This window comes from Mauremys reevesii, linkage group 4 (assembly GCF_016161935.1).
Source record: "Mauremys reevesii isolate NIE-2019 linkage group 4, ASM1616193v1, whole genome shotgun sequence".
NCBI classification, from domain to species: Eukaryota; Metazoa; Chordata; order Testudines; family Geoemydidae; genus Mauremys; species Mauremys reevesii.
Genome location: NC_052626.1, coordinates 116,302,721 through 116,320,396, shown reverse-complemented (window position 1 = coordinate 116,320,396; position 17,676 = coordinate 116,302,721). Strand labels below are relative to the sequence as shown.

At 44.7% G+C, this 17,676-nt stretch overlaps 1 protein-coding gene across 1 annotated transcript in view; it reads left to right on the top strand.

Annotated features, from left to right (window-relative positions):
• Positions 1 to 6,246: 6,246 nt before the first annotated feature.
• Positions 6,247 to 17,676, top strand: part of LOC120403845 (NACHT, LRR and PYD domains-containing protein 3-like) — a 33,491-nt gene continuing 22,061 nt past the window's right edge. The window contains exons 1-3 of the mRNA XM_039535654.1: positions 6,247 to 6,526; positions 14,450 to 14,587; positions 15,849 to 17,586. Of these exons, the coding sequence (XP_039391588.1) occupies positions 6,247 to 6,526; positions 14,450 to 14,587; positions 15,849 to 17,586 (2,156 nt within the window). The remainder of the gene's footprint in view (positions 6,527 to 14,449; positions 14,588 to 15,848; positions 17,587 to 17,676) is intronic.

Genomic DNA, 17,676 nt, shown 5'->3' with positions numbered 1-17,676 from the left:
AGTCCCTATGGGTGAGCCACTTTAGGTGAGAATGCACCCCATGTGCCTTTGATCAACGCTTTCTTGTGAGCAGTGTTCATGTGGTTCATGCATGCTTCCTAACTGTCTTCATGCCCTATACTGTGTGTATACAGGGCAGTGCTGGACTATGCGCCGCATTGATTCCATCTCAAGTGCCTTTTGCCTGAGCTGGAGTGCTGTGCAGTCAGTATAGCTAGTTCTTTATCTACACAAAAGGTATCTACACAAAAAGCTGAAAGGACCTTTCCCAGCACAGGTTGACAGACATGCAGAAGCTTTGCTCAAGTTAGTGCACTAAAAATAGCAATGTGGTTGTAGTGGCATGGACAGTTGCTGAAGCTGGTGGGCCAAGTACAATCCCACCGTGGGTCCAAGTGTCCAGTGTTTTGTAGGTGGGTGGGTTTTTTACTGTTAGATTGTCTGTTAGTTAAAGATAATGGTTAGGATTATATTTGAATTTATTTTATTTATGGGGAAGTTTCTTATTTTATTCGAGTACTTCCCTTAACCCACCTTCCTGAGAGAGAGAGTGCCTCTTTGTTTACCAGCCATGATAGCAGGGAGGAAAACAGTGGTACTCTGCTGCTTGGGAGGGTAAGAAGTCTTTATATTTTTAGGGAAGAAAGGTCTAGATTTCCTAGTTGCAAGATGTATGACATTTGTAGGGGAGGTGTCTGCTTAAGTGATAGTCACATGACCTGCCTTTACTGTTTAGAGCAGGGATTGGCAATCTTTGGTACACAGCCCACCAGGGTAAGCACCCTGGCAGGCTGGGCTGGTTGGTTTACCTGCTGCATCCGCAGGTTCGGCCGATCATGGCTCCCACTGGCCGTGGTTCACCATTCTTGGCCAATGGGGGCGGCGAGAAGCAGCAGCCAGCACATCCCTCAGCCCGCCGTGGTTTAGAGGAATCATATATCATATATCATATACCCCTTCTAAGTGCAGCATTCAAGAGGAGGATGCCTAAAATGGGAGAGAGATCTTTTAGGTCCTTCCACCAATTCATAGAATTGAGGACCAATGGACAACCTCTTGGATAAACTGTGTCTGTTGGGGGCTCAACTATGCTTGGAGACACCAAGAGCATAAGTACGGCCATACTGGGTCAGATCAAAGGTCCATCTAGCTCAATATCCTGTCTTCTGACAGTGGCCAATGCCATGTGCTTCAGAGGGAATGAAGAGAGCAGGTAATCATAAAATGATCCATCCCGTCTCGTCCATTCTCAGCTCTTGGCAAACAGAGGCTAGGGAAACCATCCCTGCCCATCCTGGCTAATAGCCATTGATGGATCTATCCTCTATGAACTTATCTAAGCGAAGTCTAGCAAAGAAATTCACGAAAGTATAGGATACCAAATGGCCCAGAAGTTGTAGACAAGCCTTTGCAGTGGTTTCTGCTGAATTGTTGAAACAAGGTTTGACATTGTGGTAAATGTCCCTGGGTAAGTACACTGATGGAAGAAGAATGGAATGTGGCCCTGATAAAATCTATACATTCTGTGAGTTTTAGGGCAGACTTTCCCACACTGCGGGAGAGACCCAGAGAATGAAACAGAGCCGGGCCTTGCTGGTTGCTGTCTGCACTTTGAGAAGTGAGCAGACTTTGAGGAGCTGATTATCCAGGCAGGGGAAGACAATTATGTCCGTCTGGTAAAGATAGGTTGCTGTGGTCAACAGAACTTTGGTTAAAGACAACTTCACCCTTGGGGCAGTGGAGAGGCCAAAGGGTAGGACAGGATATTGGTAGTGGTCCCTGCCTACCACAACATGTGTGAGGAATGATTGGCAACATAAAAATAAGCATCCTGAAGGTCAAGGGAAACAAACCAATCTCCTGGTTCTGAGAGGGAATTACTGTTGCTAGGGTTACCATTCTGAACCGCTCAGAGCAGTCAAAGATGTTTAAAGTCCTGAGGTCCAGAATTGGTCTCCTCCCACTTTTCTTAGGGACCAAGAAGTAACAAGAATAGCACCCTTTTCGGATGAAGTCCAGTAGAATGGGTTCAATCACCCCAGCATTAGGAGGGATTGTACCTCCTGTTTCAAGAGATTCTTGTGAGAAGGGTCCCTGAAGAGGGACAGGGAGGAGGTGGAGGGGGGTGGTAAGAGTTGAATTGGATGGAATAGCCTGTGGAAACCAACTTCAGGAACCATCTGTCTGAGGTGATGAGCTCCCAGGAAGGTAGAAAATGGGAAAGACGATCGTTATACAGGTGAAAGCAGGATGCTGGTACAACATTACATCTGGAGCAGATAGTTTGTGATCCTTGACCATGGGGTCAAAATTGACATTTTGAGGCTGTTGATGAGTGTGAGGTTCCTGAAGAGATGGGTCCTTTCTTAGGGAGTCTGGGTTTTCTCCTGATGGCACAGCTGGTAGTGGACCAGAAGAAATCATTGATCCATCTGCAACCTTCTGTATTTTCCATTCCTTTCAGGTGTATAACTGCCCAGAGGTTGTAGTGTCTTGGAGAGAAGTAAACAACTTGGGTCCCTCAAAAGGAAAGTCCTCAACAGTATTTTGTATCTCCCGGTGGGGGATAGGGGTTGGTGTACAGACGCTCTCTGATTTAAACAATTGTTCCATGCTGGAATGCCTTGCGTAAGTCAGAAACAGATAACTGACCATTACGCCAAAAAAAAAAAAATGAACCCAAACCCCTCCTATTTCTAGCTTACAGAACTTTTTCTGTAAGTGCGGATTTGTGTAACTCGGGTCTTGCGTAACCCGGGGCGTGTCTGTACTTCAGCCAGGAGACATGGCTCATGGGCATTTCTGCTGTGGTTTGATTATCTCCCACCACTTTGTTGTCTTTCAGCTTCTTGATTGCAGCTTGTTCTTCTGACATCTCTATGGGACCAATTTTAATATCAAGTTGATCAGATTTGCACGTAGGTCTGTCTTTGAAATGCTAGGCCAATCTGTTTCTTTTTTCCTACCTCAGTTGTAAGCATTTCTCAATCTTGCATTTGTATTGGCCCATTTCCTGTTTTGAGGTTTCCACACACTATTTTACTGACATTACTGACTCTTTGGTTTCCTAGAAGAGCAGAAGCTTCAGCTTCAGCTGCCCGGTCTGCAGAACATCTCCATTAATCTTTCCTTGCATTGATTTTTGCTGCTTTGTCTGCATTCTTGTTCCATTTTTCTTTATCCGCTATTTCCTTGGTCTTAGCATTCAGAGTTCCTTTCAGTGCTTTTCAATTTGTGATCCACTATAACCACCAGATCCTTTTCAGTAGTACTGCTACTTAGCCAGTTATTCCTCATTTTGTAGTTGTGCATTTGATTTTTTTCCCCTTCTGAAATGAAGTAGTTTGGATTTATCTTTATTGAATTTCATCTTGATGAATTCAGACCAATTCTCCAATTTGTCATGATAGTTTCGAATTTTAATCCTGTCCTCCAGTGTGCTGGCAGCCCCACCCAGCTTGGTGTCATCTGCACATTTTATAAGCAGACTCTCCACTCCATTAGCCAAGTCATAATGAAAATATTGAACAGTCCTGGACCCACGATTTATTTCTGTGGAACCCCATTAGAATGCCCTTCGCATTTGATAGCCAGCCATTGATAACTACTCTTTAAATGCAGTCTTTCAATCAGTTATGCGCCCACCTGTAAATAATTTCATCTGGATCATATTTCTGTAGTTTGCTTATGAGAATGTCACATGAGACTGAGTCAAAAGCCTTACTAAAATCAAGATATATCATGTCTACTGCTTCTTCCCTATTCCCATGACCAGCAATCTGTCAAAGAAGGAAATTAGGTTGGTTTGGCATGATTTCTGCTTGACAAATCCATGCTGGCTATTACTTATAACGCTATTATCTCTCAGGTGCTTACATATTGGTTCTTTAATAATATGTTCCAATATCTTTTCAGGTATTGACATTAGGTGGAATGATCTATAATTCCCTGGGTCATCTTCGTTGCCCTTTTTAAAGATAGGTACAATGTTTCCATTCTCCTGTCATCTGGGACCTCAACTGTCCTCCATGAGTTCTTGAAGATAATTGCTAATTGTTTCAAGATTGGATCAGCGAGTTTGTTAAGTACATTAGGATGAATTTCATCAGGCCCTGCTGACTTGAATACATCTAACAGATCTGAACATCCTTTAACTTGTTCTTTCCCTATTTTGGCTTATGTTCCTTCCTCCTTGTTGTTAATATTAATTGTGTTGAGTATCTGGTCACCATTAACCTTTTTAGTGAAGACTGAAGCAAAATAGGCATTAAACATCTTAGTCTTCTTCACGGCATCAGTTATTAGCTGTCCTTCCCTTCTAAGTAGAGGACCTGCACTTTCCTTCGTCTTTCTCTTGATCTTAATGTATTTATATAATCACTTCTTCTCTTCTATGTCACTTGCTAGGTGTCACTCATTTTATGCTTTAGCCTTAGATTTTGTCCCTACATGCCTATGCTAGTCTTCTGTACTCCTCCTTATCAATTTGTCCATCTTTCCACTTTTTGTAGGATTCTTTTTTGATTTTCAGGTCATTAATGAGCGCCTGATGGAGCCATATTGGTCTCTACTATTCTATCTATCTTTCTTTACAATAGGATAATATGCAGTTGTGCCTTAAATAATGTGTCTTTCAGAAACTGACAACTCTCCTGGAAAATATTTTCCCTTAGTCTGTCTCCCCATAAGACCATAACTACCAGTTCTCTGAGTTGCTTAAAGTCTGCTTTTTTGAAGTCTATTCTCTTTATTCTGCTGCTGTTTCTCTTTCCTTTTCTTATAAACATGAAATCTATCATTTCACCAAAACTGCCTTCCACCTGTAGATTCGCTACCAATTCCGCCCTGTTGGTCAAAACCAAGTCTCAAATGGCTACACACACACACACACGCACACACACAACGGTTACTTTCTCCACTCTCTGAAACAAAAACTTGTCCCCAATACATTCCAAGAAATTACTGGAAATTTTGTGTTTTACCATATTATTTTTCCAACAGATATCTGGGTAATTAAGTCCCCCAATTCTATCAGGCCTTTTGTTTTGGATACTTCTTTATTTATTGTAGAAATGTCTCATCCACCTAGTCTTCCTGATTTGGAAGAAAAACTTGGGAGGCAGTTGTAGAACTTATCTTTATTTTTGTCACTAGGTTCCTCTGTCAGAGCATTGCACTGTATGATAGACATCTTTGGGAATTTGGTTTGGAATCTGACATGTATGATACATTGGTTGACAGGTTCCCAGTTGTGAGTGCTTTTTCCACAGAATCTGTCATAATTAGTGCTACTCCCTCTGAGTACATTGTTACTGTGATCTGAATAGATTAGATGTTTCTTCTCTTGCTGGAAGTGCTTCTCATCAAAACCAGTCAGTCTGCTCTCACTGATGCCCAGGATATAGGACAGAGAATACTTGTAGGCTCTAAAGTTTGACATTGTTTTATTTTTGAGCGTAGGTATGTAAAAAAAATCTACATTTGTAACATTTGTACAACATTTGTAAGTTGTACTTTAACAATAAAGAGACTGGACTACAGAGCTTGAATGAGGTGAATTGAAAAATACTAATTCTTTTATTTTTTTTACAGTGCAAATATTTGTAATAAAAATAATATAAAGTGAGTGCTGTACACTTTGTATTCTGTGTTGTAATTGAAATCAATATATTTGAGAATGTAGAAAAACATCCAAAATATTTATATAAATGGCATTCTACTGTTTAACAGTGAGATTAAAACAGTGATTAATCATGACTATTTTTTAATCTAGCGATTAATCACATTTAATTTTTTAATCATTTCATAGCCTTAATAAATAATAAATTATAACCATCTCAGTTTAAATTCTCTAGTTTCCATTTGAGATTCTTCCTAATATCCCACAGTGAGCGGAGGGAAGTCACTGACTGACGTCCTCGAGTAGTGACTGGGCAACATGTTGTCATAGGAGGGCTGATATAAAAATCAAGAAAGCATTGAAGATCAGCTTTAATTGGAGATGATTCAGTTTCTTTATTGAGGAAATAACCATCTGCTCAAAGTTTTTCTGTTCCTCTTCCTAGATTTTTTTTTTTGTGCATCTGTGTTTGAGCACTGAGAAAACTGAGAGAAACAAATCAAAGAACTCCAACAGATCTAACTTGTAGCTTTCTGGCTAATGGTAAGTTCATCATTCTCTGCATTTTGCATTGGAATGGGATCATTTTAATCTTCAGAAGTAGTTTTGCTTTCTGATACCTGGTGATGGAAAACCGAAGCAGAATCAGTGACCTGCTCATGCATGCCCTTGACAGCCTTCCTCAGGAAGACTTCAAAAGATTTAAAGACAAACTATCACATTCTGGCTTTAAGGGAAAAGGTACCATCCCCCTAGGTCGGCTGGAGAATGCTGACAGGATAGATACTAAGAACATATTGATGGCATTGTATGGTGGAGATGCTGCAGTAGATGTGACCATAGAAATTTTCACTCAGATACATGTCAGAGAAGCTGCTGCTAACCTCAGAGAAGACAGAGAGAAAGGTAAGAAATCTAAAATTACTGTAAAACTGGGAGTCTTGCCTAGGGCAGCAGCAACCGGAGCAGAAGGAGAAACAGGCTGATGACAGGAATAACAAATTCTAAATCCCAGCAGGAAGCCAGGGGGACTCAAAGCAGAGATGCCTACAGCAGACCAGATTCTCTCACCTGCTCCACTCCCTTTTCATGACTCAGCTGGCACAAGGGGAGCGTGGACAGCCTGTAATTCTCCATCTGAGTAAATCCCCAGTACTGGGGAGTCCTCAGTGGGTGTAGAGCCAACATAGCGATGCAGAGGGAGTGTCGCAGCCAGAGTGAGGTGGGGAGGAGGAGTAATTGCAGTGCATCTCCAGCTGGGGGACTGTTCCTTGGGGACCTTGGTAGCTGGTGCAAGTTAGAACAGCCCCCAGTCTGCTGTAACCTGTGCTGCAGCTGGGACATAGAACTGAGGCTCTGTAATTGGAAACTAATCACAGCAGAGAATCTGTCCCAGTATATTATCACCAAGGCTACGTTTATGTCCCGGAGGTAATGGAAGTCACAGAATTCATGGCTTCCAGAGACCTCAGTGACATTCTCTGCTTCAGCTCCAGGGGTGGCGGGACTCTGGACCTGGCAGCCAGCGGGGTCCTGGCAGGGTTCCAGGGACAGGTGACAGCAGTGACAGGGGCCCTCTGCCAGGTTCCAGTGACAGGTGACAGACTCCTGAGGGGGTCCTCCTCGGGGTTCCAGCAACAAGTGATGCATGGGGGAAAGTGGGAGGAGGATGCTTCAGGTAAGCAGCTGGGAGTATCCCATTTTCTCTTTCTCTTCCAGCTGCCACAGGCCAGGGAGGGGAACCCTCACAGCTCCCAGCCACCACATCTGGGAAACCATGGAGGTTCACGGTCACGGCTTCCATTAATTTTTGTTTATTGCCCATGAACTTTCCATGACTTTTACTAAAAATAACCATGAGAAAATAACCATGAAAAAATCTTAGCCTTAATTATCACCAAACAGCTGACTGGCTCCATGAGACTTTTCTGGGGTTCCAGGCAGGAACTTTATCTTCAAGGCTATTTTTCATTACAAATAAACAAAACAAAACAAATTCAGTGCAATGAATGACCCTGTTACAGTCATTCCTGTTCCTCTCACCCACGGTGCCAGTGGAGCTCAGCTGGGCTGGTTCTTCCCGGGGTCCCTGGGATGGAAGCTCTGGGGCTGGCAGTGGGGCTCTCCCTAGAGGCCTTTGGAATTCACTGACCTGGACATTTCCCCAGGGGGAGAGTTTAGTAGCCTCCAGAGCACAATGCAGGGGGCAGTTACTTGGTGTAGACAGTGAGCTCCGTCAGGCAGGCACGTCCTTGTGCAGCGACTTGGCAATCTCTCAGATAGTTTCTATTTCAATCTTTTAAATCTCAAAATCTGATGATGATGGAAAACAACATCCCCCATGGTGAGCTAGAGAAAGCCAATGTTTTAGATGTTGTGCCTCGCTTGTTAGACTACTGTGGGGAAGATGTGATGGATGTAACCCCCGAAATCATCAATCAGATCAACCTGCGACATTTTGCTGCTAAAGTCATGGAGGAAACAAAATTGGGTAAACAGTCTAAAGCTGCTGCGACTCCTGGGAAACACTTATTCAATATTCCCCCTCCCACCAAACCCCTAAAAAGATACAGCAGAAATGGGAACAGCTGTAGGCGGTTAATAATATCAAGTAGGTTCCAAGACACAAGGGAAAGCTAGTGGGAGCCAGAGTGATTCAAAGCAGGGATGCAGGATTTTCCTAGTGAGCATGTGAAATTGGATGTTCCAACATGAGAGGGAACACACAAGTTGCTATATGGATACTGTACAGGCAGGCGATGTCAGAAGAAAGCTGTGATAAATGGCCTGGCATTCCTGTTCCCTTTCAGATTGGATCTTAGGGTATGTCTACACTACAAGAGTAGTTCGAATTAACTTAGGTCGAATTTGTGGATTCGACCTTATGAAGTCGAATTTGTGTATCCACACTAAGGACACTAATTCGACTTTGTGAGTCCACACTAACGGGGCAAGCGTCGACATTGGAAGCGGTGCATTCTGGGCAGCTATCCCACAGTTCCCGCAGTCCCCGCTTCCCATTGGAATGCTGGGTAGAGCCCCCAATGCCTGCTGGGGGAAAAATGTGTCGAGGGTGGTTTTGGGTAACTGTCGTCATTCAACCGTCACTCCCGCCCTCCCTCCCTGAAAGCGCCGGCGGGAAATCTGTTAGCGCACTTTTCTGGTCAGTGACAGCGCAGAAGCCACAGCACTGCGAGCATGGAGCCCGCTGCGATCATTGCTGCACTTATGGCTGTTGTCAACTCCTCGCACCTTATCGTCCACCTCTTCCACAGTCAGCTGCTGAGAAATCGGGCGAGGAGGCTCCGGCAGCGCGGTGAGGACATGAAGTGTGAGAGTGGCACAGACCTCTCACAAAGCACGGGATCCCGCGCCGCGGAGATCATGGTGGCAATGGGTCACGTTCATGCTGTGGGACGGCGATTCTGGGCCCGGGAAACAAGCACGGACTGGTGGGACCGCATAGTGCTGCAGGTCTGGGATGAATCACAGTGGCTGCGAAACTTCAGGATGCGTAAGGGCACTTTCCTTGAACTGTGTGACTTGCTGGCCCCTGCCCTGAAGCGCCAGGACACCCGGATGCGAGCAGCCCTGAGTGTGCAGAAGCGAGTGGCCATAGCCATCTGGAAACTTGCAACGCCAGACAGCTACCGGTCAGTAGCGAACCACTTTGGCGTGGGCAAATCTACCGTCGGGGTTGCTGTGATGCAAGTAGCCCACGCAATCGTTGACCTACTGCTCTCAAAGGTAGTGACCCTGGAAAACGTCCAGCTTGTCATAGATGGCTTCGCCGCGATGGGATTCCCAAACTGCGGTGGGCCTATAGATGGCACTCACATCCCTATCCTGGGACCGGCCCACCAGGCCAGCCAGTATATTAACCGAAAGGGCTACTTTTCAATGGTGCTGCAAGCACTGGTGGACCATAGGGGACGTTTTACCTACATCTACGTCGGGTGGCCGGGCAAGGTTCATGACGCGCGTGTTTTCAGGAAGTCTTGTCTGTTTAGACGCCTGCAGGAAGGTAGTTTCTTCTCGGACCACAAAATAACTGTTGGGGATGTGGAGATGCCTACAGTGATCCTCGGGGACCCAGCCTACCGCTAATGCCCTGGCTCATGAAGCCCTATACAGGCGCCCTGGACAGTGACAAGGAGCTCTTCAACTACTGGCTGAGCAAGTGCAGAATGGTGGTGGAGTGTGCTTTCGGACGTCTCAAGGGGAGATGGAGGAGCTTACTGACTCGCTCGGATCTCAGCGAAACCAATATCCCCATTGTTATTGCAGCTTGCTGTGTGCTCCACAATCTCTGTGAGAGCAAGGGGGAGACCTTTATGGCGGGATGGGAGGTTGAGGCAAATCGCCTGGCTGCTGATTACGCTCAGCCAGACAGCCGTGCAATTAGAAGAGCCCAGCGGGAAGCGCTGTGCATCCGGGAGGCTTTGAAAGCTAGGTTCCTCAGAGAGCAGGGTAACCTATGACTGTCCAGTCTCTTTACAGAGAAGCTGAACCTGCCCCTGTTTCAGTTACTATTGACTTTTTTCAGCGGTTACATACCCCGTTCACCATGTTTCCCCCCTTCCAACAGACGTTTAAAAATAAAGTTATTGGAACATTTTTAATTAACAAAGTTTTCTTTACTAACGAATTCACGTCAAAGGGTTCAAACAGGGACGCAGACTGTAGTGGGTACGGTGTGCAGTGATGTACAGACCGCTTCTACACTCGAGGACTGACAGGCTCCTGCTCCTACAGCAGTCTCTGGGGGGAGGACGGTTACAGGAGGGTGTGCAGGAAGAGGTGGGTTTGCAGGAAGGGGTGAGGGGTGTGTGGGAAGGGTGAGTAGGTGTAGGGGGATGATGGCTCTGGCTGGGGCTCAGGGCATTGGAGAGGTTCGTGGCTAGGGTGGAAGGGCATGGTAAGGGCAGCCTGCCTTGCCATTTGTGGATGCCAGGTGCTCGGACCCTGGGGCAGCATACACCTCCCAGACTGACCTGGGGCAGCATACACCTCCCAGAGTGACCCGGGTGCCTAGTGACTGCACTCTGTGTGTGACCTGCTGTTGATCCTGCCCCCATGTCTGTACCCTGGTAATGGTGGCTGTCCTATGCAATTAACAAACCCCTTTCTCCCCTTCACACAAAGTCTTCTGCAAAGAAACACGACGGAAACAGTAATGAACAGCAAACTATTTTTAATACTCAACTACACAGTTGGGGGATGAAACTGGGATTTTGGATCGGGTGAGTCAGGAAGGGAAGCAATTCTCATACTTTAGGGAATGAGAGCTGTTTGGTATATGAGCGCTCTGCTGGGGTGGAGTGACAGTTTTCACGGCCCCTAGCGCCTCTCCTTCTTGTGATTTTGGGTGAGGGGGGGACAGAACTTTGTGACGGGGGAGGGCGGTTGCAGATACAGTTCAGGGGGGCTCTCTGCTCCTGCCTGCGGTCCTGCAGAACATCCACAAGGCGCCAGAGCGTGTCTGTTTGCTCCCTCATTAGTCCAAGCAGCGTTTGAGTCGCCTGCTGGTCTTCCTGCCGCCACCTGTCCTCCCGTTCGCTGTGTGAGCGCTGCTGCTGAGAGAGGATCTCCCTCCACTGGCTCTGCTGGGCCACCTCGGCTCTGGAGCAGGCCATCAGTTCAGTGAACATCTCGTCCCGAGTCTTTTTCTTTCGCCGCCTAATCTGCGCCAGCCTCTATGAGGGGGATGCCCGGGCAGTTCAGGAAAGAGCCGCAGCTGTGTGATGGGAAAAAGGAAGTGATTTCCTTGCAAAGATACATGTTTGCGAACACTGAACACAGTCTACTCAGTTTCTGTGAGCAAGACCATACAGGGCACCTATCTCATGTGCTCTCAGGACAAGTTCGAATTTTCGGCATTCGCTTTCATTGCCTGGGGTCTTGCACTGGAGATCGGACAAGCGGGGCAGGACAGCAGAATCCGTGTAGCAGCCAGGCCTGTATGCTTTCCCTCTGCAGCCTCCACTAAGTGGCTGTTAAACGACGGTCATTGTTATGCAAAGGAAAAGTCAAGCATTCACAATAGTAACATTACAGTAATTCCCCTAATTAGATGCAGCAGTCGCCGAGCGAGATCACCCTGAGGCGGGTCACTAGGAGAGACAGAGAGCGCATGCTGCATGAATCCCTGCACAGACCAGGGCCCTATGCTGCCATGCTGGTGGAGGCAATGCTCCCACTGTACCTCAGGATGGCCTGGGGCGGAAGAGTGTGCTTCCACGGAGCACCCAATAAGGCACCTCTCCCCAGGAACCTCCTGCGGAGGCTTTTCGAGTACCTCTACGAGAGCTTCGTGGAAGTGTCCCAAGAGGATTTCTGTTCGATCCCTATATGTATTGACCTTCTTTTCATATAGTTTTTATTCCTGTTTTTTAAAAAATAAATGTTTACATGTTTATAGCACTTACCGACTGATCCTTTCCCTGATTCAGAGTCCGGGTTAACGGCCGGTGAGGGTTGGTAGGGGATCTCCGTGAGGGTGATGAAGAGATCCTGGCTGTCGGGGAAATCAGTATTGTAAGCGCTGTCGCCTGCCTCATCCTCCACAAACCCTTCCTCATCTTCCCCATCCGCAAACATCGCCGAGAAACTGCCCGTCGACACTATCCCATCCTCAGAGTCCACGGTCACTGGTGGGGCAGTGGTGGCAGACCCACCGAGAATGGCATGCAGTGCCTCGTAGAAGCGGCATGTCTGGGGCTGGGCTCCGGAGCATCCGTTTGCCGCTTTGATTTTTTGGTAGCCTTGTCTCAGGTCCTTGATTTTCACGCGGCACTGCGTTGCATCCCGGCTGTATCCTCTGAGTGCCATGGCTTTGGAGACCTTCTCATAGGTCTTTGCATTCCGTTTTTTGGAGCGCAGCTCCGAAAGCACAGACTCATCGCCCCACACAGCGATCAGATCCAAGACTTCCCGGTCAGTCCATGCTGGGGCCCTCTTTCTACTCTGAGATTGCATGGACCCCTCTGCTGGAGAGCTCTGCATCGCTGCCGGTGCTGCTGAGCTCGCCCCGATGTCCAACCAGGAACTGAGATTCAAAATGGCCAGAAAGGAAAAGGAATTCAAATTTTCCCGGGGCTTTTCCTGTATGGCTGATCAGAACATCTGAGCTCGGACTGCTGTCCAGAGCGTCAACACAGTGGTGCACTGTGGGATAGCTCCCGGAGCTACTAAGGTTGATTTCCGTCCACACATAGGCTAACTCGACATAGCCATGTCGAATTTAGCCTCTACCCCTCGGGGTGGAGTACCGAATTCGAACTAAAGAGCCCTCTAGGTCGAACTAATCAGCTTCCTGGTGTGGACGGGTGCACGGTTAAATCGAATTAACGCTGCTAAATTCGACATAAACTCCTAGTGTAGACAGCTAAGGGACGAATCTTAACTATTTTTACATTTCAGAAACTTTGGCATTTTACATAATTTTCACAAGAAAAATATTGAAAAAACATAATAAATAAATTTGGTGACACCCTATTTCAAGTTCTAATTTTTTGTGAATTCTTGGATCAGAGAAATGCTTTGGAAAGACCAGTGCAAATGCTTTCAGGCTCAGGAAACTTTTGTAAGCCTTGCTTGTGGCCTGTAAAGATCAAAGAGACATTCAGTCCCTTATTTCAGCACCTACAATCTCCATGAGCTCCCTGGCATGCATGGGAAGTGTGACCAACAAGGCACAGCATATAGTCAACAGAAAATTGGGTTTTTGTCAAAACAATTTTTTTTCGGGGGGGGGGGGCGGGGAGGAGGGGCGCAGAAGGGGATTGTCGGCTTTCCATGGGGAAAAAAACCAAAAACTTTTCTCATGAAAACAGAAACATTTTGATTCTGAAATGCTCCTGGAGTGCAGTGTAGGAGTCTCAGGTACCTCATGACCCCTTTCTTTTGTTTGGGCCAGGCTCCCTCTCTTGACTACATCTCCCACAATGCAACATGGTGGATCAGCAAGCGAGAAAACTGTGGTGCATCATGGAAGATGTAGTCAAACTGGGAAGCTTGACCCATAAAGGAGAAGGGGAGCATAAGGCAGCCAAACTACAATTCCAATATGGCATCACAGCAACATTTTTTACTTAAAAAACCCTCGAAAGTCAAAATGTTTTGGCTGAAAATAAAGATTTTGTTTGTTTGTTTGTTTGTTTGTTGTTTTTGTGTTTTATTTTGTTTTGGCCAAAAACTTAAAATTTTCTATAGTGGGGAAAAACATTTCTAACCAGCTCTAATATACTCCCATGTGTGCTGCTCCTGCTCAGCAGTCAGATGTGGAGTAGAACAGGGTCAGGGCTCTACCTCCTCTCTGCTTTTCATTGACCTTTTGGGGTGCTGGTTCTCCCATGGATGCAGTCCCTCTGCTCCCCTGAGAGTAAGTACTACAATTATCCCTGGGTTTTGTGAGGGAATTAGGACCATGCCTTCTCCCTCCACATCTGCATAAACACCAGGTACAATCTAGCCCTATTATAGAAATAGTATTAGTGACACTATAGTTTTGGAAGAGGTGGCAATTGCATAATAAAACCCTGGGTAGGATTTTATAACTTGTGCATGTAAACCAGCAGGTCAGATTGGCCGTGATTTTGCGGGTTTTTTCCAGCTCCCTGTGCAGTGTGTGGGTGTGGTTAACTTGCCAGGATTATCTGGGTGTATCTCACTTAATCAATTCCCTGCCATTGCATGGGCTTCAGACACTGGTGCACCTCAATCTCTCCTATTCTCTGCCTCTGGCACATAATAGTCTAGTCTCTTCTGGGCCTTAAACGCTATGGTATTATTAGAATTAATAATTAAGATTAGAATCTCTCTTGTTAGTTTTTTCAAAGGAAAAGGAGAAAAAAGCAAAAGTTGAAGAAACAAGAGGGAACAACAGACACTGGGACCTGGGACCATGTGCAGAGATACGTCATACCAAGGAGCAGGGAGATGATCATCCCTCTCTGAAAGGCTGTGGTAAGACTGCATTTAGAATACCACATCCACTTCTTAGTCCAATTATGCCAAAAAGATGCATCTCAAATGAAGGGAACTCAGAGAACAACAGTAAATATAATTAAAGGACTGTACTATTGACCTATGAAGAAAGAACAAACACATGAAACTGTTATGGCCAAACTATTATAAAGTCACAAATCCCACACTGACACAGGCAGGGCTGCTTCCTATGAAGAAGTCATTTACTGTGCACGTATTGGGTCAATTTACACTGTATTAGGAATTATGTCTGATGACCATTTGTAGAAATGGTTCACACATGAATATTGCTAAATCATGTAATGCATCTTGGTTGGTCTGTGTGCTCGTACTCAGGCTAGAACATGTTTTTTGTTGTTTTTAAAATTTGCTCCTATGGTTTGGCCCTATGCACACAGCCTGTAGACTGGTGTAGTGGTGCCCATGGTTCGAAACATTTTAAAGTCTGTCTTTCTAACACATCTAACATAGTGTAGACAGTGTCTTCATAAGCAAGTCAGCTGTCCACTGAAACACTGGCACTCCACCTCCCACACTGCACTGCACAGGACTAGAGATGGGCCCAGACTCATCATCGGTGTCCAGTCCTATCCTCCAGTTGTTGGAGTGGCAGTAGCAGGGAATGGGGATGGAGGGTGAAGCAGAGACGAGCATCTTGAGGTGAGAAAAACAGAAAGGGATTAAAAGAGCTAGCAACAGGAGAGGAGAGAAAATACAACCAGGGAGCAAGAAGAGAAGTAATTAAAAATGAGAAAAAAGAAGACTCACAGTACCTGGGGCAGCGGGGAAAGGGGGGAAATAAAGAAATAAGACAGAAATTAGAAGAAAAAATCAGAAGAAAGAGAAAAGGAATGAGTCAAATTATCCTTATTCAGAAAAGCAGTTGAGCAAATTCTTAACTTTAAGCACATGCTCAGATTTCATTTATTGTAATGGAACTTCAGTTTGCGCATAAGGGCTTTGCTAAATCAGAATCAAGGTGAGAGATGATCAAGGACAAAATAATTAAACTATAAAACACAAGAGACTATTTTTACATGACATTTTGCTAGAATTGTACAAGTCACATGATGGTGGGAATGCTGGCCGAAAGAGGGGGAGAACGGAGAGAGTAGAATGCCACCAATATTTTGATCTGTCCAACTTGAGGATATAACCAATGAGTGGCAATTCACATGACCTTTGTTTGAATACCTGTACTCAGTATGTCTAATGCTTCATGCCATTGTCATTGAATTAGATTACCGGAAGAAGTATAGAGAACATATACAAGGAGAATACCAAATAATAGAAGATAGGAATTCTCGCCTGGGTGAATGTGTGAGTGTAGACAAAAGATACACAAAACTGCTTATTGTAAAGGAACATCAGGGACGGGAGGAGAAAGAACATGAAATAATCACCAAACGAAAGAGACATGCACAGTTGATGGCTCAACAAACTAATCTCACTAAGATTAGTGCTTTATTTGATCCTGGTAGAAATCAACAAATCACAAGAACTGTTGTGCTGCAGGGAACAGCTGGAATTGGGAAAACAACGACAGCAAAAAAGATTATGTTGGACTGGGCAGCTGGAAAACTCTATCAGAAAAAGTTTGATTATGTTTTCTATATAAATTGCAGAAAAATAAATCTTGTTACTGCACAGAAAAGTGCTGCTGATTTGGTTTTAGACAATTGTCCTAATGGAAAAGGACCAATTAAAGAAATCTTTGAGAAGCCAGAAAAACTCCTGTTCATAATAGATGGTTTTGATGAATTGAATTCCTTTCTAGATATTGATGAAGTTAGTCTGTGTACTGACCCATTTGAGAAGAAGCCAATGAAAACTGTACTGTGCGGCTTATTGAGAAAGAAACTTCTACAAAAATCCTTCTTACTGATCACTACAAGACCAACTGCTCTGGAGAAATTAAAGCAGAATTTGAAATTTCCATGTTATGCAGAGATAATGGGATTTTCTGGAGAAGAGAGGAAAGAATATTTTCATAAATTCTTTGGTGATGAAAAGAAAGCAACACAAGCTTTTAATTTTGTCAAAGAAAATGAAATGCTCTTCACCATGTGCTTTGTCCCCATTGTGTGTTGGATCGTCTGCACGGTTATGAAGCAAAAGATGGAAAAAAAGGAAGATCTTGCACAAACTTCAAAAACAACCACCTCAGTATATTTGCTCTTTCTGTCCACTGTGCTAACTGATCATTTCACTGACTCAATACATATGCAACCATCTAAAACTACCCTGTGGAAGCTTTGCTTATTGGCTGCGGATGGAATTTTAGAACGGAAAATCCTGTTTGAAGAAGATGACCTGAAGAAGCACAATTTATCCTTGTCTAACATTCAGACTCTTTTTCTGGGTAAAAATATTTTTCAAAAAGACACAGAATGTGAAGGTGTCTACAGTTTCATTCACTTGAGTTTCCAAGAGTTTTTTGCAGCTTTGTTCTATGTGCTAGAGAAAGATGAAGAAACAAAGAAAAAATCATCGATTTCTAAGAAAGATTTAAACCACTTGTTAAAAATGTATGGACCATCTAAAAATAACTATTTGATGTTAACAGTACGTTTCTTGTTTGGTCTCTTAAATAAAGGGAGACTAAATGATATGGAGAAAAAGTTACACTGTAAAACATCATCTGCAGTAAAGCTGGAATTATTGAAGTGGTTTGAAGCAGAAGCTAAAAAAATCTCCTCTCTGCCCTATAAGGACTCTGAGGAACTGCATGACCAGCTTGAGTTGTTTCACTGTTTGTATGAAAGTCGGGAAGAAGAGTTTGTGAAACGCGCCATGGCTAATTTCCAAGAAATTAGACTGGAACGCATCAGGCTTACAACAGCAGATGAAATTGCTCTTTCATTCTGTGTAAAGAACTGTTGTAGTAATCAGTCACTTTACCTATGTAAATGTATGCTTGGGATTGGAGAACGAGAAGAAGGATGGATAGCAAAGCTACAGAAATGGTTATTTCCTCTGTAAGTATCAAGTTTATTTAATAGAAATCCATAAATCCTTAGAGTGGCATCTTGTGATGTCACCATTATACTGTCTTTTTTTCAGAGCTT